At 47.5% G+C, this 24,208-nt stretch overlaps 1 protein-coding gene across 1 annotated transcript in view; it reads left to right on the plus strand.

The window, feature by feature from the left end:
* Positions 1-23,402, plus strand: part of ddr2l (discoidin domain receptor family, member 2, like) — a gene marked incomplete at its 3' end in the record, with an annotated part of 30,752 nt that extends 7,350 nt beyond the window's left edge. Inside the window, exons 2-17 of the mRNA XM_080530898.1 lie at positions 2,002-2,106; positions 2,793-2,895; positions 4,626-4,854; positions 9,549-9,696; positions 11,094-11,199; positions 11,679-11,865; positions 13,290-13,536; positions 16,055-16,144; positions 16,317-16,453; positions 17,378-17,585; positions 19,051-19,295; positions 19,947-20,074; positions 20,817-21,014; positions 21,372-21,606; positions 22,427-22,576; positions 23,268-23,402. Of these exons, the coding sequence (XP_080387024.1) occupies positions 2,049-2,106; positions 2,793-2,895; positions 4,626-4,854; positions 9,549-9,696; positions 11,094-11,199; positions 11,679-11,865; positions 13,290-13,536; positions 16,055-16,144; positions 16,317-16,453; positions 17,378-17,585; positions 19,051-19,295; positions 19,947-20,074; positions 20,817-21,014; positions 21,372-21,606; positions 22,427-22,576; positions 23,268-23,402 (2,604 nt within the window). The 5' untranslated portion in view covers positions 2,002-2,048. The remainder of the gene's footprint in view (positions 1-2,001; positions 2,107-2,792; positions 2,896-4,625; positions 4,855-9,548; positions 9,697-11,093; positions 11,200-11,678; positions 11,866-13,289; positions 13,537-16,054; positions 16,145-16,316; positions 16,454-17,377; positions 17,586-19,050; positions 19,296-19,946; positions 20,075-20,816; positions 21,015-21,371; positions 21,607-22,426; positions 22,577-23,267) is intronic.
* Between the last annotated feature and the right edge of the window lie 806 nt (positions 23,403-24,208).

Here is a 24,208-nt window from a genome sequence, read left to right on the forward strand (position 1 = left end):
AACGATGGATTTTTGGAGTTTCACAAACCACCTAGCTAACATTCGATGTTGTGTGTGTGTGTGTGTGTGTGTGTGTGTGTGTGTGTGAGTACTTCTCAGAACCATACGTCAGTGAAGTTCATCTTCAGTGAAGTGGAGAGAAACACGTATCAATGTGTCATCGATAGGCCTGATGAGCTGCTCTCAGATCAGCTTTCTCAGATCAGCTTTTTCAAATTCTGAGTGGTTATCGGATATAACCTTAAATGCTATCACAGAGTGGACTACCATCTTCCTGTTGCAAAGCTGCATCTTTTTTTCTCATTAATATGCCCCACAATAAATCAAGAGATAAACACCAACGTCCATGTTTATGTAAAAAAACTTTTAAGAACAGTGTTGCTTGCCAAGACCTCGGCTTTCTCCTTGGAATCTGCACGACTTCAACTCGTTAGCTGTATGTTCGTGGTGTATTATGGACGATATGTAACAGTGAAGCGACACACTTTGGCTGCTAATCACGAGTGGTCTGCAGTTCTCGTGAATTTACGAAAGAATTGGAGTACTTAGCGAGCGACCAAGGGTTTTTCGGGAAACGAAAAGCTTGTAAAAAAGTGACTTTAAGAAGTACTTAACGCTACAAAGCTTTCAATACATTCTCCCCTGTTGTTTCTTTATCTGGTTTGGTTTATGTTTGCTTGGTGCAACAAAAGTATGACAAATGTCTTCAAGTTTTGTTTGTACTCTTTGTTCATCAAACAGCATGTAAAAGTCCCCCCCCCCCCCCCCCCCATACTTTGATATCTAATTGGTGGATGAAAACCCCCTCAGGAACCATCTGTTTACACCCACCTACGTTTGTACCAGAGAGGGGTCTGTCTGTGTGCATGTGGCTCAGCCTGCAAACAGTGGTGTTTCACAGGCACGACTCTCTGGCAAGGGTCCAGGCTCCGCTCGGGCCTACAGCCAGACAACCGGCCTCCTGGGAGACTGTATGGAACAAGAGCTTTGAGAAAGAGAGAGAGAGAGAGAGAGAGAGAGAGAGAGAGAGACAGGGACAGAAAGAGGAGAGATAGTGAGAGAGAGAGAGAGAGAGAGAGAGAGAGAGAGAGAGAGAGAGAAGATATGTGGGGGAGGGGGTCAACAGAGGGGGAAAGATTAGAGAAAGAGGAGGAGGAGAGAACGGTTTGGAGCGAGGGGAGAGAGTGTTAGAGAGAGCAAGGGTAGAAAAGGGTTAGCGAGAGAGGGAGAGAGAGAGAGAGAGAGAGAGATGGCTTTAAAGAAAGAGCTGGTAGAGTATAAAGTAGAGAAGGAAGTTTATGAGGAGGAGTGAAAGTCAGGAAGGAAAGAGAAGAAAAAGTAAACGAAGGAGCCAGAGACAGGGTGAGGATGGTAGCTAGTTGTTTTGAGTGAGAACGGGTTACTTTAAGGACGTGCAGTCAGTGTCTTTGTTGACGCTCAGTCGCTAACGACAGCGCTAGAAGGCTGCTGATGCTAAGACGCTAAGAAGGTCAATGCTAAAGGCCCTCTAAAAGTCAGTCACTGATGCTAAAGTTGCTCATTTGGCTGTTGGTCGGAGGACAATGAGAGTCATTGAAGAGGGGTTGTCTGGTTAGTGTGGTGGTGTGACTAATGGTGCTCTTGGCCAGACAAGAGAGGTTTATCTAGTAACAACTCCACTGAACAACCGCACCACTGTCAAGAACACTGGGAAAACGCAACATCTATCACTGGTTTCACTGTACGGAGAGAGAGAAAGAGAGAACTGTTTGATAATGCATCATGCAAACATCAAGTGCTTTAGTGCTTTAGGAAGAAAATGTAGACAACAACTTATCATTGTGAACGTTTAAAAACCAGAGCGTGTTTTCATGTCTGATTACAACACGTGCTGCTCCACTTGTATTATCACGTGTGTCAAGTCAACTAATCCCCCCCTCCCCCGCCCCCTCCCCCTCTTCTCTCCTCTACCTCTCTATCTTCCCCTCCTCCCACCCCTTCATCCCTCCATCCCTGTCTCAGAGATGTAGCCTCTGCCTTTACCTGTCACCAGTCATCCAACGCCCACCATGCTGTTCTTTCTGATGCTGGTCTTCCACGCCAAAGCCAACGCCCAGGTAGAACCAGGTGAGTCTGCTACCTCCACACACACACACACACACACACACACACACACACACACACACACATACACAGGTACGTACGCACACACACACATACACAGGTACGTACACACGCACGCACGCACACCCACACACGCACACACATACACACACACACACACACACACACACACACATACACAGGTACGTACGCACGCACGCACACACACACACACACACACACACACACACACACACACACACACACACGCCTCTTGTGAAACCTAATGGTGACATCTGTCTGCAAAGTAGGTGAGAGTGTGTGTGGCCCATTTACTTACGTCAATGCTGGGAAGTCCCTGGCACTCATCAGTTCACACACATATACACACTCACACACACACACACACACACACACACACACACACACACACGTACACACGCACATACACACATACTCTCTCACACACACACAGTGTTTGGTCCACACACACACACACACACACACACACACACACACACACAAACACAAACCCAGGGAGTGTTTTCTCCCTCCTTCACCTTCACGTGCAGGTGCAGAATTCCACCGGTGCATCACAGTTATCCAGACCACTGCGACCCTGTGTTGACCTCCTAGCTGACCTCTGGTTGACCCCTTGTTGACCTCTGGTTGACCCCTTGTTGACCCCTGGTGTGTCTCTGTATTTGCAGCCCACTGCCGCTACCCTCTAGGCATGGAGGATGGCAGGATCAAAGACGATGACATCACCGCCTCCAGCCAATGGTACGAGACCACGGGGCCACAGTATGCAAGGTAGGTTTACACACACACACACACACACACACACACACACAGACAGACACACACACATGCATACACACACACACTCACACAGACACACACACACACACACACACACACACAGACAGACACACACACATGCATACACACACACTCACACAGACACACACACACACACACACACACACACACACTCACACAGACACACACACACACGTGGTATGACGGGCAGTACTGTAGGATAGTGTTGCACGATATACCGGTACCAACGATATACCGCGGTGCCAAAATGTCACGGTGCCTACTATACCATAAGCTTTATACAACGGTACTACCGTGGAATACTATACTACCGTGTTGAACACGGTACCAGCGGGGCAACTCATAACACTTTCGGCTGCGTTTGTCAATTCGCTCCGAGAGCGCCGGAGCGCACACTGGGTGCAACGTCACAGAGCGACCGATTCGTTTGATTGGACGAGAGGCGTTCCGCGAGTGCGGGTCAGATTTCCAGAGCGAATTGACGAACGCAGCCTTTTTCGCGACTACCCATCGCGTTAGCTTTGTCGGCTAACAGGTTAGCAACCTCAAACGTTGTTCCTATGGTTCCTGCGAGCTCAGTGGGCATTAACTAGAAAATTAAAACCACTGAGTTCTTAAGTTGAGTTAAGTCTTGAGCTACAGTTTGGAAGTAGCCCTCTATTTTTTTTATATGCCAGTGTTTGCTTTTACTTTTCAAGTTCGTGAAAAAGACCCCACAGACGGACAGACATACAGACACAGACAGACAGACAGACAGACAGACAGACAGACAGACACACACACACACACACACACACACACACACACACCTACTTTGCTATACTCTTGCAAAAGGCCAGTTGGTCTGTTTGATGTTTCAAACTACTTATTAATAAACATGTTATTCACAAAAATATCGGTTTCAGTACTTTTACTTACCTGTAGAGTTACAGTGTAATGCATTAAATGCATGTTATTCATGCACCACTCATTAAGTTATTGTAACTTGTATAAATACATTGCATGTTCATAAAAATAAAAAGTGTTACAAAAGTGCCGCGGTATCGCGATACTACTCAGTATCGTGATACTTGGGCTGGTATAGTATCGCAGGGTAAAATATTGGTATCGTGACAACCCTACTGTAGGAGGCGTCTGAGTGGTTGTATAACCCTGTGTGGTTGTATAACCCTGTGTGGTTGTGGTCTGCTGGTTGTTTGTCGACTGTGTGTTTCTGAACACGTCTCATCTCATCAGCCGTCGCTGACTCATCAGATGCCACATTGTGTTTGGCCTCTCCCTCAATTTACCCAGCAGCCACCCTGACTTCCTGTCTTTGTCTCTCTCTCGCTCTCTCTCTCTCTCTCTGTGTGTGTGTCTGTGTGTGTGTGTGTTTGCGTGCGTGTCTGTGTGCGTGTATGCCTGTGTGTGCGCACACATGTGTGTATGTGTGTGTGTGTTTATGTGTGTATTTACATGTGTGTGTGTGTGTGTGCGTGTGTGCACCTGTGTGTGTATGTATGCCTGTGTGCGCTCCTGTGTGTGTATACTTGTGTGTGTGTGTGTGTGTGTGTATGCACATGTGTGTATGCCTGTATGTACACCCATGTGTGTATGTATACCTGTGTGCGCTCCTGTGTGTATGTATGCCTGTGTGTGCTCCTGTGTGTGTATGCACATGTGTGTGTGTGTGTGTGTGTGTGTGTGTGTGTGTGTCCCAGGTTGAACCGTGAGGGGGGTGACGGGGCGTGGTGTCCCGCGGGCCTCCTGCAGCCCTCCGACACCCAGTACCTGCAGGTGGACCTGGGTCAGCTGACCTTCCTGACGGTGGTGGGCACGCAGGGCCGCTACGCCCGCAACTCCGGCAACGAGTTCGCCCGCATGTACCGCCTGAACTACAGCCGCGACGGGGTCACCTGGCGCACCTGGAGGAATCGCCTCGGCAACAAGGTAGGGGAGAGCGAGCGAGTATGCAAGTACACACATACAGAGACACACACACACACACACACACATGCAGAAAGACACACTCACTCACATACAGAGACACACACTCACACATGCAGAAACACACAAACATACATACGGAAACAGACACTCACGCATACAGAAACACACACTCGAACATACAGAGATACTCTCACACATACATACAGAGACACACACTCACACATGCAGAAACACACACACATACATACGGAAACACACACTCACACATGCAGAGACACACACACACACACACACACACACACACATACAGAAACACACACACACACACACACACACACACACACACACAAGCACGCAACAAGGTAGGAGCGAGGGAAGGGGGGAAGGGAAGAATAAAAGAAACGGAAGTGGTGTGGGAAGTAAAGAATGGAGGGGTGGAGGAGGAGGAGGAGGGGGGGGGTCGGTTCTGAGTCACCCGTTCCTGTCCAGTCAGGTTTAAGTCATTGTCTGACAGGAAGCGCCCTTCAATGCCACACCGAGACGGCCACTTCCTGTTGCCACTGACCTCTACAGAGACTTTTGACTAGTGACAGGCTGCTACACCCAGTTAGAAAGGCTGGTACACCCCGTTAGAAAGACTTTCCATAAAACATTCTGATTCGCATTTCGAGGTGATTTGCATCAGTTTGAGATGATTCGCATGAGACATTTTATGGAAACGGCTTGATTCGCATGAACTCGATGCGAATCACCTCTAATTCGCACAAAGTCTATACGCTCGCTTGAGGTATATTACTATATACATGTAAATACTGACGAAATACTCTGACGAAATTATGTTTTACGTAGCCGTGCTTATTCGCTCCAACCAAGTTAATGGAAACGCTCCACATTTCATGATTCGCATTTCGAAATTCGCTTAACTTTTATGGAAACACAACTACTGTTACACCTGGTTATAAAGGCTGTTTACACCCAGTTAGAAAGGCTGTTACACCTGGTTAGAAAGACTGTTACACCCAGTTAGAAAGGCTGTTACACCTGGTTAGAAAGGCTGTTACACCCAGTTAGAAAGACTGTTACACCTGGTTAGAAAGGCTGTTACACCCAGTTAGAAAGGCTGTTACACCCAGTTAGAAAGACTGTTACACCTGGTTAGAAAGACTGTTACACCTGGTTAGAAAGGCTGTTACACCTGGTTAGAAAGGCTGTTACACCTGGTTAGAAAGGCTGTTACACCTGGTTAGAAAGGCTGTTACACCTGGTTAGAAAGACTGTTACACCTGGTTAGAAAGGCTGTTACACCTGGTTAGAAAGGCTGTTACACCCAGTTAGAAAGACTGTTACACCTGGTTAGAAAGGCTGTTACACCCAGTTAGAAAGGCTGTTACACCTGGTTAGAAAGGCTGTTACACCCGGTTAGAAAGGCTGTTACACCTGGTTAGAAAGGCTGTTACACCTGGTTAGAAAGGCTGTTACACCCAGTTAGAAAGGCTGTTACACCCAGTTAGAAAGACTGTTACACCTGGTTAGAAAGGCTGTTACACCTGGTTAGAAAGACTGTTACACCTGGTTAGAAAGGCTGTTACACCTGGTTAGAAAGGCTGTTACACCCAGTTAGAAAGGCTGTTACACCCAGTTAGAAAGGCTGTTACACCTGGTTAGAAAGGCTGTTACACCTGGTTAGAAAGACTGTTACACCTGGTTAGAAAGACTGTTACACCTGGTTAGAAAGGCTGTTACACCTGGTTAGAAAGGCTGTTACACCCAGTTAGAAAGGCTGTTACACCTGGTTAGAAAGACTGTTACACCTGGTTAGAAAGACTGTTACACCTGGTTAGAAAGGCTGTTACACCCGGTTAGAAAGGCTGTTACACCTGGTTAGAAAGGCTGTTACACCCAGTTAGAAAGGCTGTTACACCTGGTTAGAAAGGCTGTTACACCTGGTTAGAAAGACTGTTACACCTGGTTAGAAAGGCTGTTACACCTGGTTAGAAAGGCTGTTACACCCAGTTAGAAAGGCTGTTACACCCAGTTAGAAAGGCTGTTACACCTGGTTAGAAAGGCTGTTACACCTGGTTAGAAAGGCTGTTACACCTGGTTAGAAAGGCTGTTACACCCAGTTAGAAAGGCTGTTACACCCGGTTAGAAAGGCTGTTACACCTGGTTAGAAAGGCTGTTACACCTGGTTAGAAAGGCTGTTACACCCAGTTAGAAAGGCTGTTACACCTGGTTAGAAAGGCTGTTACACCTGGTTAGAAAGGCTGTTACACCTGGTTAGAAAGACTGTTACACCCAGTTAGAAAGGCTGTTACACCCAGTTAGAAAGGCTGTTACACCTGGTTAGAAAGGCTGTTACACCTGGTTAGAAAGGCTGTTACACCCAGTTAGAAAGGCTGTTACACCTGGTTAGAAAGGCTGTTACACCTGGTTAGAAAGGCTGTTACACCCAGTTAGAAAGACTGTTACACCCAGTTAGAAAGGCTGTTACACCTGGTTAGAAAGGCTGTTACACCTGGTTAGAAAGGCTGTTACACCTGGTTAGAAAGGCTGTTACACCCAGTTAGAAAGACTGTTACACCCAGTTAGAAAGGCTGTTACACCTGGTTAGAAAGGCTGTTACACCTGGTTAGAAAGGCTGTTACACCTGGTTAGAAAGGCTGTTACACCTGGTTAGAAAGGCTGTTACACCTGGTTAGAAAGGCTGTTACACCTGGTTAGAAAGGCTGTTACACCTGGTTAGAAAGGCTGTTACACCCAGTTAGAAAGACTGTTACACCCAGTTAGAAAGGCTGTTACACCTGGTTAGAAAGGCTGTTACACCTGGTTAGAAAGGCTGTTACACCTGGTTAGAAAGGCTGTTACACCTGGTTAGAAAGGCTGTTACACCTGGTTAGAAAGGCTGTTACACCCAGTTAGAAAGGCTGTTACACCTGGTTAGAAAGGCTGTTACACCTGGTTAGAAAGGCTGTTACACCTGGTTAGAAAGGCTGTTACACCCAGTTAGAAAGACTGTTACACCTGGTTAGAAAGACTGTTACACCTGGTTAGAAAGGCTGTTACACCTGGTTAGAAAGGCTGTTACACCCAGTTAGAAAGGATGTTACACCTGGTTAGAAAGGCTGTTACACCTGGTTAGAAAGGCTGTTACACCTGGTTAGAAAGGCTGTTACACCCAGTTAGAAAGGATGTTACACCCAGTTAGAAAGGCTGTTACACCTGGTTAGAAAGACTGTTACACCTGGTTAGAAAGGCTGTTACACCTGGTTAGAAAGGCTGTTACACCTGGTTAGAAAGGCTGTTACACCTGGTTAGAAAGGCTGTTACACCCAGTTAGAAAGACTGTTACACCTGGTTAGAAAGACTGCTACACCGCGTTAGAAAGGCTGTTACACCCAGTTAGAAAGGCTGTTACACCCGGTTAGAAACGCTCTTATCTTGTTGATATTGCGCAAACTCTGAAAAGACAGGGACGACTCATATTCGGTTAAAATTATTTAACTGGAGACTCTTTTTCCTGCGGTCAGCTGTTTTGGTCTTGTTTTGCGTAACCACGGTATCATAACCCCCCCCCCCCCCCCCTCCCTCCCACCCACCCCCTTCCCTCCGTCCCCCCCACACTCCCCCGCCAAGGTTGTTGACATTGTGTTGCTGGACACTTCACTGCACGAGGCTAAGTCCTTGGAAATGAAAAGAGTCTGGTGTAATTGATAGCACGCACAAGTCAATGGGTTAGGGTTGGCCATGTCATGGTTTTGGAGGGGTGCCCAGAGCTGCTATGCAAGCCAGGGGAAGAGAGGAGAGATCCCTCTCTGAAAGCTTTGTGTGATTTTATCTTGTCTAGTCTTGGCTGATTAGGGTGTTTCTGTTATCATAAGACCTCAGCGGGGGGTGGGAGGGGGGGGTGGGAGAGGTTAGAGGGCTTTGGGGGAGATCAGTCATAGCTGTTTAACTCATTAAGATGTGGTAATGGTGCGTTCAAACGCTCCAATTAAACTCTGAATGTACCACCGATATTTTTGCATAGAACGTTGCCTAGAGCTCCCCGGGTTCCGAGAAAGCTCTGAGTGGGAAAACCACAGCGCCCATCTCAAAGTAACACGAGTTACCCAGTTGGAAATATCCCAGTTTCCTGTTTTCAAAGAGCACTTGAAGGCAGAATTAATATGGCCTAATCCTGGCCTAATCCTGTCCTAATCCTGGCCTAGGAAGCCCTTTCTATGGATAATCTCCATAAATCATGTTTTGTAGTTTAACACTTAATCAGCCATGAGTAAAAAAATGTTTTATATCTTTGCACTCTATAAAATTTCAGGACCCTCCTTTCATGACTTTTCCTAGATATGTGCGTTCTGCCACCAAGTATCCTTACATTTTCAAAATCACATCAGGATAAGCTGGTATAAAGCTATTTAGCAGTTTTTTCTGTGTAGGAAGCAGGCCAACTAGTGGTCGTTGTGTGTAAATAGCAGCTTAGCATCGTGAAAGAGTGTGCGGCTCTTTTAGTAGGTAAAAAGGCACGGCTGTTCTAGTGTTAAGAGTAGGTTCTCTAGTAATCTAGGTCAAGGACACACTTGCCCTTCAGTCACTCTGTGCTGTAAGTGACGGTGTGATTCTATTGGCTGTGCTGTAAGTGACGGTGTGATTCTATTGGCTGTGCTGTAAGTGACGGTGTGATTCTATTGGCTCCTCAGATTATGGAGGCCAATGACAACGCCTACGCCTCCGTGATCAAAGACCTTCATCCACCAATCATCAGCCGCTACGTCCGCCTCATCCCCGTCACCAAGGGACCCAGCACCGTGTGTATGAGGGTGGAGCTGTACGGCTGCCCCTGGAACGGTGAGACACACACACGCACACACACACACACACACACACACACACACATACACACATACACACATTATACAGACACAGCACCGTGTGTATGAGAGTGGAGCTGTACGGCTGCCCCTGGAACGGTGAGACACGCACACACACACACACACACACACACACACACGCTACACATACACACATTATACAGACACACACACACACACACACACACGCTACAGACTCACACACACACACTATACACATACACACACTATACACACACACACACACACACACACACACACTCACGCACACACACACACATCTGTACATCTTGTAAGAAGCACGAGACTCCACAGTAGATGAGAATACTCTGGCTGTTAAGTACATGAGTGTGTGACTGTTCTCCTGTGGAGACGGGTGTGATGTAATCTGTGGTCGTGCCTTTGTTTACTACCGAGTGAGGGTTTCTTTTAATGCTGTTGTGACACGGATGGTTGGTTTGGGACGGGGACCAGACCACACACACATCACACACACACATGAAGGTCTCCTGAGACAACAGAAAACAGTGAGACAGGGTCAGATCATTAGGAATGAGGAATGCTTATGAAATTCAACCTCTGTCTCTCTTCTCTCCTCCCCTGTCTCACCACCATCCCTCTCTCTCTCTTCCCTCTCTCTCTCTCTGTCTCTCTCTCTCTCTCTCTCTCTCTCTTTGTCTCTCTCTACTCCCTCTCTCTCTTCTCTCTCTGTCTCTGTCTCTATCCTCTCTCTATTTCTCTCTCTCTCTCTTTGTCTATCTCTCTCCTCCCTCTCTCTCTCTTCTCTCTCTGTCTATATCTCTATCCTCTCTCTCTCTCTCCTCTCTCTCTCTCTCTCTGTCTCTCTCCCTCTCTGTCTCTCTATCTCTCTCCTCTCTGTCTCTCTCTCTCTCCTCCTCTCCCTTCATCCTCTCTCTCCTGCCCTCAACCCACCCCCCCATCTTGTGTCATTAATCTCTCCCCTCCCTGATCCCTCTGTCTCTCCTCCTCCATCCCACATCCTTCACTCCTCCCTCCCTCCCTCCATCTCACCTCATCTCTCATTTTCTCATATCTCTTTCCTCCTCCTCCCTTTCTCCTCCGTCCCTCTCCTCCTCCTCAAAACCCCCTCTTCTCCCCTATCATGTGTCCTCCAATCTCTCTGTCCTCCTCCATCTCCCTTCATTCCTCTATAATAATAATAATAATAATAATAATAATAGCTTGGTTTTATACAGCGCCTTTCACAAACCCAAGGACATTTTACAGAATGTACAGGCGGAAAGTCAGACAGACACAACAGAAAATAAATAAATAAAAATAAAAATCTCTCCTCCCCCACCCCTCCATCCCTCCTCATCCCTCTCTCCCCTCATCCCTCTCTCCCCTCCGTAGACGGTCTGACGTCGTACAGTTCACCAGAGGGCCAGTTGATGATGCCTCCTGGGTATCCCATCGCCAGCCTCAACGACTCCACGTACGACGGCGCCCACGAACGGAAGTAAGACTGTCGTCTGTACACACACACAGACACACACACACAGACACACTGGCACATATACAAACACACACACACACACACACACACACACTGGCACATATACAAATACACACACACACACACACACACACACACAGAGACACATATACAAACACACACACACACACACAGACACATATACACACACACACACACACACACACACAGAGACACATATACAAACACACACACACACACACACACACACACATACACACACAGACACACACACACAGACACATATACAAACACACACACACACACACACACACACACATATATACAAACACACACAAATATACAAACGAGACATCTGTGGTTTGTAACAAACCCATACACAAACACACATTCAAGAGACACACCTGGGAGAGAATGAACCTAATGAACTAGCAGCCGTTTTCCCCCCGCCCTTATACGGTCGTTCCTTCCTCCCCATTCAGGAGGCTGTCTGGTGGGTTGGGCCAGCTGACGGACGGCGTGATTGGTCAGGACGACTTCCTGCGGACCCGTCAGTACCACGTCTGGCCCGGGTACGACTACGTGGGCTGGAGGAACGAGACCCTGGGCTCCGGATACGTGGAGATGGACTTCGTCTTCGACAGGCAGAGGAACTTCACCTCCATGAAGGTGAGACGGTCGCGGGTCGCTCAGCGACTTTTCACTGTCCTGCCCCCCCCCCCCCCCGCTGGTTGGTGGAACGGGCTTCCCACTGCTGTCAGGACAGAAGACACATCTCTTCAGGCTACATCTTAACTGTCCCTCCTGAGACACCTACTGCCCCCCTGTACTGTTTCTCCTGAGACACCTACTACCCCCCTGTACTGTTTCTCCTGAGACATCTACTACCCCCTGAACTGTCCCTCCTGAGACATCTACTACCCCCCTGTACTGTCCCTCCTGAGACATCTACTACCCCCCTGTACTGTTTCTCCTGAGACATCTACTACCCCCCTGTACTGTCCCTCTGAGACATCTACTACCCCCTGTACTGTCCCTCCTGAGACATCTACTACCCCCCTGTACTGTTTCTCCTGAGACATCTACTACCCCCCTGTACTGTTTCTCCTGAGACATCTACTACCCCCCTGTACTGTTTCTCCTGAGACATCTACTACCCCCCCTGTACTGTTTCTCCTGAGACATCTACTACCCCCCTGTACTGTTTACCTTCTTCTAGCACGACGACTGCCAATGGCCCCTGGCCCGAGCATAGATTACTGTTTTCCTACTATGGTGACTGGTGGATAGATGATTCACTTCACTTAGTGAAATGTATTTGTTGTACGTCGCTATAGAATAAGGCGTCTGCTAAATCGTGAGCTTAGAATGATAAGGTTCTATCTCCGTTTCGGGTAGTTCAGAGATATTGAGCGTCAAAGTTTTTACATTCCATTATGTTTTGTGAGATGGAACCTTTGTATTTTATTAATTACTAACAAAACAAAAATCAACATTTTAAAAATGACACCATACAGGCATTAATAAACACCTAATGGATCAGAGTATGTAAAAAAACTCAATTTTGACAAAAATGGAGATAGAACCTTATAATTCTTTTTTTTTATTTATTAGTTTTTCTGATTTTATCCCTTTTTCACCCAATTGAGTATCCAATTGCACCCAACCTAGTATCCAATTATCCCCTGCCTATTGCGTAGGATCCGCCGCACGACCCCGTGGCCGGCAGCCCAGAGGAGAAAGCCAGGCAGACTAGCTGTCTGGCTCCTCGAGCCCGATACCGTTATTCCGGCACCCCGGGGGCGGTGTTGCGCGACGGATCCTTGTCCGGAAATAGTCCTATACCCCCCTTGGGAGCGGCCGCTCAATATGCCGCTCCCTGTGGGCCCCGGCCATATCCGGGTCTGGCGAGACCGGGATTCGATCCCAGTCCCCGGTGGGCAGCTTGCACCAGAGGCTGATGCTTAGACCGCTGCGCCACCGCGGGGCAGAGAACCTTATAATTCTAACGTCATGAAATGTCCAAAACCCCACTGCTGTCAGGACTGCAGTCAGGGTCACTGACCTCTGACCTCTCCTCGGCTCCTCTCCAGGTCCACAGTAACAACATGTTCTCCCGGGGCGTGAAGATCTTCTCCTCCGTGTCCTGCTCTTTCAAACCCCGCCTCTTCGCCACCTGGGAGGCGGAGCCTGTGGAGTTCCGTACCGTCCTGGACGACCGCAACCCGAGCTCTCGCTACGTGACGGTCCCGCTGGGACGCCGGACCGCCAAGGCGCTGCAGTGTCGCTTCTACTTCGCTGACGTCTGGATGATGTTCAGCGAGATCTCCTTCCAGTCAGGTACTGACTGTGAACTTTTTTATTGTGATTTTTAAAAATTATTATTGGAGAATAGAAGCCTATAAGTCAGGTATAAGCAGTGTTGGGCACGTTACTTTAAAAAAGTAATTAGTTATAGTTACTAGTTACTTATCCCAAAAAGTAACTGAGTTAGTAACTGAATTACTTCATTATAAAAGTAACTAGTTATTAGGGAAAGTAACTATTGCGTTACTTTTTACCACGGTGCAGCGGGCTAGCCGTGGTGTAGAAGAGCTGACAAGTTAAGGTCAGTCAGCCAAAAAAAAGCTTACCCACTGCCAGATTAGAAGATAAATGTGCCATCTAGGGGACCAAAGTGTCCCTATCAGGAAGAAAATAATTTGGATTTTTTTTCTGAGCAGGTTTCAGCAGGGAACTTTTCATATTTAGTGCACTTCAACAGACCACAACTGGTAGACATACTTCATTAGGTTAGAGTTGCTTACAACGGACGTGGACAAACATTTAGCCCCGGGACATAAAGTACACATCACATGTACGTTTTTACATTTTACCTCAATGAGGTTGAAATAGTGCCTGTACTTCCACCGTGAAAACGCCACGTTCACCTCAGAACACTCGGGACTCGCCATTGCTGCGTGTATCTCTCTGATAGTTTGAGTGTGTGTGTGGTGCTGTGCGTGGGTCTGGTTTGTGTGTAGAAACATCCGCACAACACTGAACTATGATTGGCTTACCATGAAATGTTCTCTACCATAGCCAATCATGATCACTTGCGCGGTTGTCTCGCCCCTCCCCTCCCCAACAAACAAACAAAGAACACCTTTGCAGCTGTGACTGAGGTCGGATGACAATGAGAAGCTTCAGTAGTAACTAGTAACGCGCCGCATTGAATTACCAGTAACGGTAACGGCGTTGCAACGATGGAAATAGTAATCAATTAGATTACCCGTTACTGAAAAAAGTAACGCCGTTAGTAACGCCGTTTATTTTAACGCAGTTATTCACATCACTGGGTATAAGAATATACAAATGACAGATACAAGGTATACAATTGACTTCAAAATAAGTAAATAAACATTTATTTTTCTTTATCCCCCATTTGGTGTTCGAACAGAGAACTAGAACACTAGTAGGGGCCGGTTTCACAGACAAGGCTTAAGCCTAATCCTGGACTAAAAAGCATCTTCAATGGAGATTTTACATTGAAAGTGTGATTTAGTCCAGGACTAGGCTTAAGCCTTGTCTGTGAAACCGGCCCTAGAACTTTGATAGTGAAAATACCACCGCTCATCCGTGATCAGATTTTGCTGAGGTGCTGGAACTGAAGAGTATCCATAGAGTGCAAAATAACAGCATCCGCACACTCAAACACTGTGCAAAAAACCATTTGTTTATTGCAAGCTTTCGGTCATAGACCTTCTTCAGGCAACTGACGTTGAACTTTGATAAAAAAACATCACAATAGATTGAATTTAAAAGCGCCTTTCACAGACTCAAGGACACTATACAAAAAAAAGGTAAGTAGCCTTGAGAACCGACGGTTCTCGAGCCTAACAGCCCTCAGGGCAGGAGCCTCTGTTTCTCCTGTTTCCGTAGCGTGAGGCGGCTTGATGTACAAGTACACCCCCCTGCACATGACACTGGTATACATAAAGATAATAAAAAATACAAAAAGATAAAATCGTTGTCAAGATCAAAGATGGTGGAAGAGCTCAGGCTATAACTATAGGGAGTAGTGTTACTCAGGACCCATGCCATGCTGTAGGAAGGGTTAATAGTGTTACTCAGGACCCGTGCCATGCTGTAGGAAGGGTTAGGGTTAGTGTTAATAGTGTTACTCATGACCCATGCCATGCTGTAGGAAGGCAGGTCTGAACAGATGGGTCTTGAGTCTGGTCTTGAACGTGTTGAGAGTATCAGAGCATCGGATGGCTGGTGGAAGAGTGTTCCCCGGCATGGGTGCAGCAGCAGAAAAGGCTGGGTTGCCAAGTGTGTGTCTCTGAGTATATGTTGTGATTTTTAGCGAGAGTCTACACCAGTGGAGGCTGGTGGAGGTAGAAATCGGAGGACGGGCTCATTGGAATAGATGGAACGGAATTAGGAACGGTATCAAATGCCTTTCCTCCTTATGTTACATTCCTCACAATGAGCCCGTCCTCCGATTTCTACCTCCGCCAGCCTCCTCTGGTCTACAGCTGTGACGCATTATCATGTGGTTAGAATACGTCAATACTTGTAATAAAAAATAAAATAGTCAATATTTCTAGAGATTATGAAAATGTTATTTTCCCCAAGGGGGCAATTGTAGTAGACACACTATATAAACATTTTTATAGAACACACATGGTATACCAATAACTTATGTATTACATACTTAGACTAGATTGGATTCAACTTTATTGTCACATACATCATGCATTCCACATTTTTATGTAAGTATTTTGTATGTGCTGTGCAATGACCTAGATAGTATTACCGGTATATATGTGTACACTGGTGAAGGTAAAACATTTCTACCTTTTTTGTCCCACAGCAGACACCGTAATACCTACTCAGGTGACTCCTGTGGTTAACTCCCCCTCGCTGAAGGACGAGAGTCCCACTCCCATGACCTACACCACTGGTAACCCCCTCACCTTTGACCTCTCATCTCTCACACTTCTACAGTAACTTTGTTCTGTTATGTCCCACCCTTTTACTGAAATACATAAACCATAAAAAGTTACTAACCTACATTCAAATGTATTCAATGAAAACTACATTCCCTTTCTAACCCTGTAACTCCTTCCCCATAGCAGCCGTCGCCAAAGACCAGCCTGACGACGGCAACACGCCTATCCTGATTGGCTGCCTGGTGACCATCATCCTCCTTCTGGTGGTGATCATCTTCCTCATCCTGTGGTGCCAGTACGTCTGCAAGGTGCTGGAGAAGGTAGGCGACTCTCTCTCTGTCTCAGGGAACCAAAATGTTGTCTTGACACCTCTGTGTGGCAGCGCAGCGAACTAGAAGGGTCGTGTTACTTCACCAACTGCCAAGGAATGTTCCAATTGCGAAGGAATTTGGCGGGAAACGTTCCAACCACCACCTAGAGCCAAGTGTTTTGTGTGGTATTTACCTTACAACAATACTTTGATGACTGTCTCCGAAACTAAACATTGTAATTGTATTTTTTTTTTTTACATTTTTGTTGAATAAAGTCACCCCTTGTTGGCACTCTTGAGCAGCGGTTCCCAACCTTTTTGGACTCGAGGCACACTCAAAAGTATTTGCGGCCCACACAGGCATTTTACGCGCACGTACAATTTTTTGGGGTGCGTCATCATTATTCTCTATAAGTTCCTATCTATCGGTATCACACTGGTGATGCATTTTTGAAGGTTTTAAAGAAAGAAATACAGTACCATGAATTGATTTTATTTTTTAAAACAAAGCGGCCCATAGGTCTCCTGAGGGTTAGCTGACAACCCCACTGACAGATGACAGGTAGATAATGACAGGTAGTGTAATGGGGGAGTGGTTGTCTTGAGGGAGTGGTTGGGGTGGAGTTAACCAGCTATTGTTCCCACCCATTACCTACCTGTGAAAAGTGGCTGTGAATACTTTGAGGCCGAATTTCTTGGTATGTTGATTCGGGGGTATTAACATTCAAATATGCATAACTTCTTCAACTTGTTTCAGATTTCCATGTATGACACATCATTTGCTTACAATCTACGCTTTATCAACCCTCATAATCTGGAACAAACTGAAAAATGACGTTGCCCTACTTGGGGACCTTTTCATCAGACCCTGTCACATATCCAAGTAAAATGATACAAAAGGACAAAATAACACTGTACCCCCCCTCCCGACCAGGCTCCACGGCGTATCCTAGAGGAGGAGGTGACGGTGCGTCTGTCCTCCACCAGTGACACCATCATCCTCCAGACCCCCCCTGTGCCCCCCCGGGTGGCCCAGATGGACCCCCCCTACGAGAGGGTGTTCCTGCTGGACCCCCAGTACCAGGACCCGGCCGCCTACCGGAACAAACTGCCGGAGCTGTCCCAGAGCGCAGAGGCCTCAGGTACCACACACACACCTCCTCACAGCCCCCTAGACACCCCCTAGACACCTCCTCCCAGCCAAACCAGATCCACTGTTAGTCCCTACACCCCCCCTAGACACCCCCTTCAACAAACTTCTGAGGTAATAGTGTAGTGAACCGTGAGCTCTCGTAATGAACAACCCTGTCTGAGATTTGAAGACTAGCATTAGCTCCCTGAGCCTATGCCTAAAGCCTGTGGTTTAGCTCAGCGGGCTAACACAGTAGCATGTACAGTACGTAGACAACCTGGTATTGAACCCTTGTTGGTCACACTACCATCTGGACAATACCTCTTTTAAGGGTATAAAGTATCTTTCTATCGATCTATTTATCTATCGATCGATCTATCTATCTGTCATCTATTTGTCTATCTATCCATCTATCTATCCATCTATCTACTGTATCTATCTATAGACATATCTATCTATCTGTTCAACTTAAACTTTTCTCTCCTCTCACCCCTCTCCCTACTGAATGAAACTGGTTTTCTAGCTATTTTCCCCTCTAACCTTTGACTGTATCTTGCACACTATCGTTCTATCTCAACTTTCTCACCACGCAATGTTTCACTTACTGCTTACAAACCATCCTTTTGACTATGACCCTGCACTGTGCTTGTGAATGCTGTCTGCATGCTGACCTATCTTCTAGCCCTCCTGTCCCCTCCTCCTCCTCCTCCTCCTCCTCCTCTTCCTCTTCCTCCTTCTCTTCCTCTGTCCTTTAGCGCTCAGCCTCAGCAACCCTCTCTATGACCTCCTCCTGACCTCTCGTCACATGGCACAACGACCCGTGTGTGGTAAGAGATGAAAGGTGTGGTTCTTTGGATTAATAATAATATTATATTTTTCGTTTTATGAAAAAGGGGGGGGCCTTTTCCACCGATGATGTATGGTTGTTTCTCTTCGTGTTCTCGTCTTGCACGTGTCTGAACTTGCATGTTCTGTCCAGGATTTCATATCAGATCTGTGTTTGTTTTTTCTCTAGCATTAAAACTCTAAAACTGTTTTTATGTGGCGTCCGATGCTGTATAGCTTCTGTTTCTGTCAAGCAAACTGACTTCCTATCTGGACCTACCAGTGACTTGGATTTGTCCAATCATGTTCATTTTTGGTTTAATGAATATTGTGTCATCATTTACATTTCTCTTTATCAGGATGTTAACATATTTTGTCTGTCTTTCTGTATTTCTCCCTTCTTCCTCCCTGCCTCTCTCTCCTCCTCTCCTCACTCTCTCTCTCCTCCCCCTTTCCTCTCTCTCTCTCCTCCTCTCCCTCTCTTCACTCTCTCTCTCTCTCCTCCCCCTTTCCTCTCTCTCTCTCCTCCTGCTCCTCTCCTCTCCTCTCTCTCTCTCCTCCCCCTTTCCTCTCTCTCTCTCCTCCTGCTCCTCTCCTCTCTCTCTCTCCTCTCCTCTCCTCCTCTCCCCCTCTCCTCTCCTCCTCCCCAGCGTGTGGGGGGGGTTATGCGGAGCCGGACGTGACCCAGTGTACTCCCCACCAGTGTTTCCAGAGCTCCGCCCCCCACTACGCGGAGACGGACATCGTCAGCCTGCAGGGCGTCACAGGCAGCAACATGTACGCCGTGCCCGCCATCACCGTCGACTCGCTCACGCGCAAGGACATCTCCGTGGCAGAGTTCCCCCGCCACAGGCTGCTGTTCCGGGAGAAGCTGGGAGAGGGCCAGTTTGGGGAGGTGAGGGAGGCGAGGGGAGGCGAGGGAGGCCTCCGTGCCACGCCCGGGGGTCGGAATAGCGTTTGAATTGAATGTTTGTCAAATACTTTCGAGCGTTTGTTTGGGCCTGCCTGGAGTGACAGAGTGGAGGCGGAGTTAGTATATTTTAGGCTCTTGTTGTGCCAGGCAAACTCAATCAAGCACAGAGAAGTATCAGAAATGCTGTTTGTATTTAAATGCTGTTTGAAGCCAGGTCAGCTCCATACCATATTGGGCAAACAGCTACAGATATTTTGATATACACTATATTCCTATATATAGCTACATATTATATATGATATTCCTATACTATATTATGCAGTACAGCATGTTAATGTCCACCACCATTTCTCTGAATGGTCATAGAACACTCATACCCAGGGTAGCTTTCATCTGTGACAGCAGCTGGTGAAAGCAGGAACAAGTCGGCAACCAATCAAAATGAATTAAACATTTTCAGAATAAAAGTCAGAACGTTTGGTCGGTTTGCCGACTCGTTGCCGCTTTCACCAGCTAGCAGAGGCCAGGACACAACGGGATATCAAAACAGATGTGAAGATTCCTTCTAGCTGGGGTTCATCATGAAATGACCCTTCCCTCCTTTCCCCTCCCCCCTTCAACCTCGTTTTCCAGGTGCACCTGTGTGAGGCGGAGGGTCTCCCAGAGTTCCTGGGGGAGGGCTCCCCCCTCCCTGACAGGGACGGCCGCCCCGTCCTGGTGGCGGTGAAGCAGCTGCGGGCAGACGCCACCAACAACGCCAGGTAGGCCGGTCGTTACTCACTGTTACAATACTGCAACGCACTGTGATTCGGTGAGTAATCCCCACTACGACCTAGTCAGTGTAGAGTGAGAGAGGGGATTACTCACCGAATCCATTGCGTTGCAATGTTTTGGCTTGACTTGGCGAGTGTGTCATTGATTTTCAACAACGTTGAAATGTATTTACATTTTTCTGAATAAAAGTCAGAAAATGTTTTGATTGGTTGCCGACTTGTTCCCGGTTTCACCAACTGCTTGTCATGTTATCAACGCCATGACAGGCTCCATAGAGGGTGGGATGTAGTCCAGGGCTGCGCTTAATCTGTGTCTGGGATACCACACCTGATAGCCTTTAGAGGTCATGTACTGGACACAGATTAATCTTAGCCCTGGACTAAATCATACTTCTGAGGGAAAATCTCCATTGACGATGCTTTGTAGTCTAGGATTAGGCTTAATCTGGGTCCAGGTGTCCCATAGTAATGAGGAATTCAGACCATGTAACCCCACTTGGACCTTCCCACCTTTTCGCCTGTTCAGTTCTACCTCAAACCATACCTCAGATCAGAATTGCTTTTATTACATTAATCTACACACTGAGTCAAAGTCTTGGGTTCGGGTTCATTCGACATTGGCATTGCAGTCGGCCATTCTGTGTTATTCTACTTCTACCTCCAAACAGGACTTGATATTCTGTTCTACCTCCACCTCACCTGTGTTCGACTTCCTCTACGCCCCCCTCAGGAACGACTTCCTGAAGGAGATCAAGATCATGTCGCGTCTGAACGACCCCAACATCATCCAGCTGCTGTGTGTGTGTGTGAGCTCCGACCCTCTGTGCATGGTGACGGAGTACATGGAGAACGGAGACCTCAACATGTTCCTGTCCCAGAGGGAGATCGAGAGCACGCTCACCTACGCCAACAACATCCCCTCTGTCAGGTAGGAACACACACCTGTCATACTAACTATCCCTACCCATACCTCCACACGCACACGCACACACACACACACACACACACACACACACACACACACACACACACCAACAACATCCCCTCTGTCAGGTAGGAACACACACCTGTCATACTAACTACCCCTACCCATACCTCCACACGCACACACACACACACACACACACACACACACACACACACCTATACAACATTCCCTCTGTCAGGTGAGAACACACACCTATTGTACTAACTACCCCTACTCATTCAGTTGTTTTCTCTCTCTCTCTCTCCCCCCTTCTCTCCCTCACCCCCCCCTCCCCCCCTTCCTCCCCCTCCCTCCCAGTCTGTCCGACCTCCTCCACATGTCGGTCCAGATCTCGTCGGGGATGGCCTACCTGGCCTCCCTGAACTTCGTCCACAGGGACCTGGCCACGCGCAACTGCCTGCTGGACCGCCGGCTCACCATCAAGATCGCCGACTTCGGCATGAGCCGCAACCTGTACAGCAGCGACTACTACAGGATCCAGGGGCGCGCCGTGCTGCCCATACGCTGGATGGCCTGGGAGAGCATCCTACTGGTGGGTGTGGTGGGGCTGGGGGGGAGAGGGGGGGACCTGGGAGAGCATCCTACTGGTGGGTGTGGTGGGGCTGGGGGGGGGGGGGGGGCGGAGGGGACCTGGGAGAGCATCCTACTGGTGGGTGTGGTGGGGCTGAGGGGAGGGGGGAGAGAGGGGGTGTGAGGGGGGGCGGGGGGGACCTGGGAGAGCATCTTACTGGTGGGTGTGGTGGGACTGGGGGGGGAGATAGATAGATAGATAGATCTTTATTTAGTCAGGACAGTGTACATTAATGAACAGTCACTTATACAAAGTATGGTGACAGTAAATATGCCATTTCCATCCGTAGTCCTCATGACATAAAATCATACAATAGATGAAAAAACAACAAGAATAATGGGCAACAGAGAAGAGAAGGAGTGTGTGTGTGTGTGTGTGTGTGTGTGTGTGTGTGTCTGACCTGTGGAGGGGGGGGGTTCGGTGGCCTGGGAGAGCCTATGGACTAGGGTCGAGAGAGTATCCTACTAGTGGGTATGGGCTAGGGTCGAGAGAGTATCCTACTAGTGGGTATGGGCTAGGGTCGAGAGAGTATCCTACTAGTGGGTATGGGCTAGGGGAGAGCGGGAGGAGGACGAGTAGGACGAGGAGAGGGAGTGTGTGTGTTATGTGTGTGTGTGTGTGTGTGTGTGTGTCCCTGATTGACTGCCTGTGTGTGTGTGTGTGTGTGTGTGTGTGTGTGTGTGTGTGTGTGCATGCGCGCAATGCGTATGTGTGTGTGCATAAGCAATGCGTGTGTGTGTGTGCATAAGCGCGGCCCTAACACCTTACCATGTCCCCCCAGGGTAAGTTCACCACGGCCAGTGACGTGTGGGCGTTCGGGGTGACCCTGTGGGAGATCTTCACCCTGTGTAAGGAGCAGCCCTACAGCCTCCTCTCAGACGAACAGGTCATCGAAAACACTGGCGAGTTCTTCCGAAACCAGGGCAGACAGGTAAGGTCACCTGACCAGGGTTTCATATTCACCTGAGCCTCATAATATTCACACAAAGATAGATGCCCGTTAACACTAGAACAGACGTGCCTCCTTTTTTACCTACTAAAAGAGCCGCCTTGGGGGTTAAACCCCCTCTTTACAATGTTCAAGCTGCTATTTACACACAACGACCACTTGTAAATTAGCCTGCTTCCTACACAGAAAAACTGCAAAATAGTTTTATATTAGCTTATCCTGATGTGATTTTGAAAATATGAGGATACTGGGTGGTAGAACGCACATATCTAGGAAAAGTCATGAAAGGAGGGTCCTGAAATTTGATCGAGTACATTTTCAAAATCACATCAGGATGTAATGAATGAATGAATGAATGAATGGACTTTATTGTCATTGCTACAGTACAGGTACCAAACAACGAAATTTAGGAGGGGTGGCTCCCCTGGTGTTAGGAAAGGGAAAAAAAAAACACTTTTAGAAAAAAAATCACAAGAAGGGAAGGAGCTGGTTTACATAAATAAAGGCTATAATTTACAAGCGGCCAACTAGTGTTCGTTGTGTGTAAATAGCAGCTTGAGCGTTGTAAAGATGCGAGGCGGCTCTTATAGTAGGTAAAAAAGGCACGGCTGTTCTAGTGTTAAACTACCACTTATGATCCGAGCTTAATCAGAATCTCGTTCTCCTTCCCCAGATCTTCCTCTTCGCCCCTCCTCTCTGTCCACCCTCTCTGTTTGAGCTGATGATGCTCTGCTGGGGGCGCGACATCTCCGACCGGCCCACCTTCGAGGGGCTGTTCCAGGCTTTACGACCACACGTCGCCCTGTGAACTCTGAACTCTGAACCTGGACTGAACCATCTGGCTGTACTGAGGATTGGGGTGGGTGTGGGGGAGGGGTGCGGGGGTTCTGGAATGATCCACTCTAAAACCCTGTGATCGAACAGACAGACAGACAGAGAGACAGACAGACAGACAGACAGCGAGAGCCAGAGGAAAGCTGCAACAACATTGTCACTCTGAGAAAAGCGAAAGGGCGGATTGAGGGATGATAAACTTCAAGAAACGTTGGACCTTCTTTTTTCTTCTTCTGAAAAACATGGATTAGACTCATTTTCTCTTTGGTGACAGACTTTGCGAATGCGAGATAAAAAAAAAAGCTCTTAACATTTGTGTCTCTTAGCGGTTGGTGTCATGTAAACTGAATCCTGTCCTTCAGACCTTTTATATGTGTGGTATTTTCACTTCGTTTTCACGCGGTACCAAAGAAAACGTTATTTTCCCTTTTTTTTTTATTATAGTAAATCAACAAACAACTGGACAAATGCTTTTGTCTGTCTGTGTGTGTGTGTGTGTGTGTGTGTGTGTGTGTGTGTGTGTGTGTGTGTGTGTGTGTGTGTGTGCGTGTGTGTGTGTGTGTGTGTGTGTGTGCGTGTGTGTGTGTGTGTGTGTGTGTGTGTGCGTGTGTGTGTGTGTCCTGTGTAAAGCACTGCTGCTTTGGTTGTCGTCCCCTTGTTGTGCCTCGTGTAGCCGTGTTGCTTATTAACCCCACACTGGAGTTAGTTATGACTATCATGATGTTTTGTGTGTGTGTGATTATTATTATTTTTTTGATTATGAATGTTGTATAGGTCAGT

This window comes from Nansenia antarctica, assembly GCF_963989245.1.
Source record: "Nansenia antarctica genome assembly, chromosome: 5".
Classification (NCBI taxonomy): Eukaryota; Metazoa; Chordata; class Actinopteri; order Argentiniformes; family Microstomatidae; genus Nansenia; species Nansenia antarctica.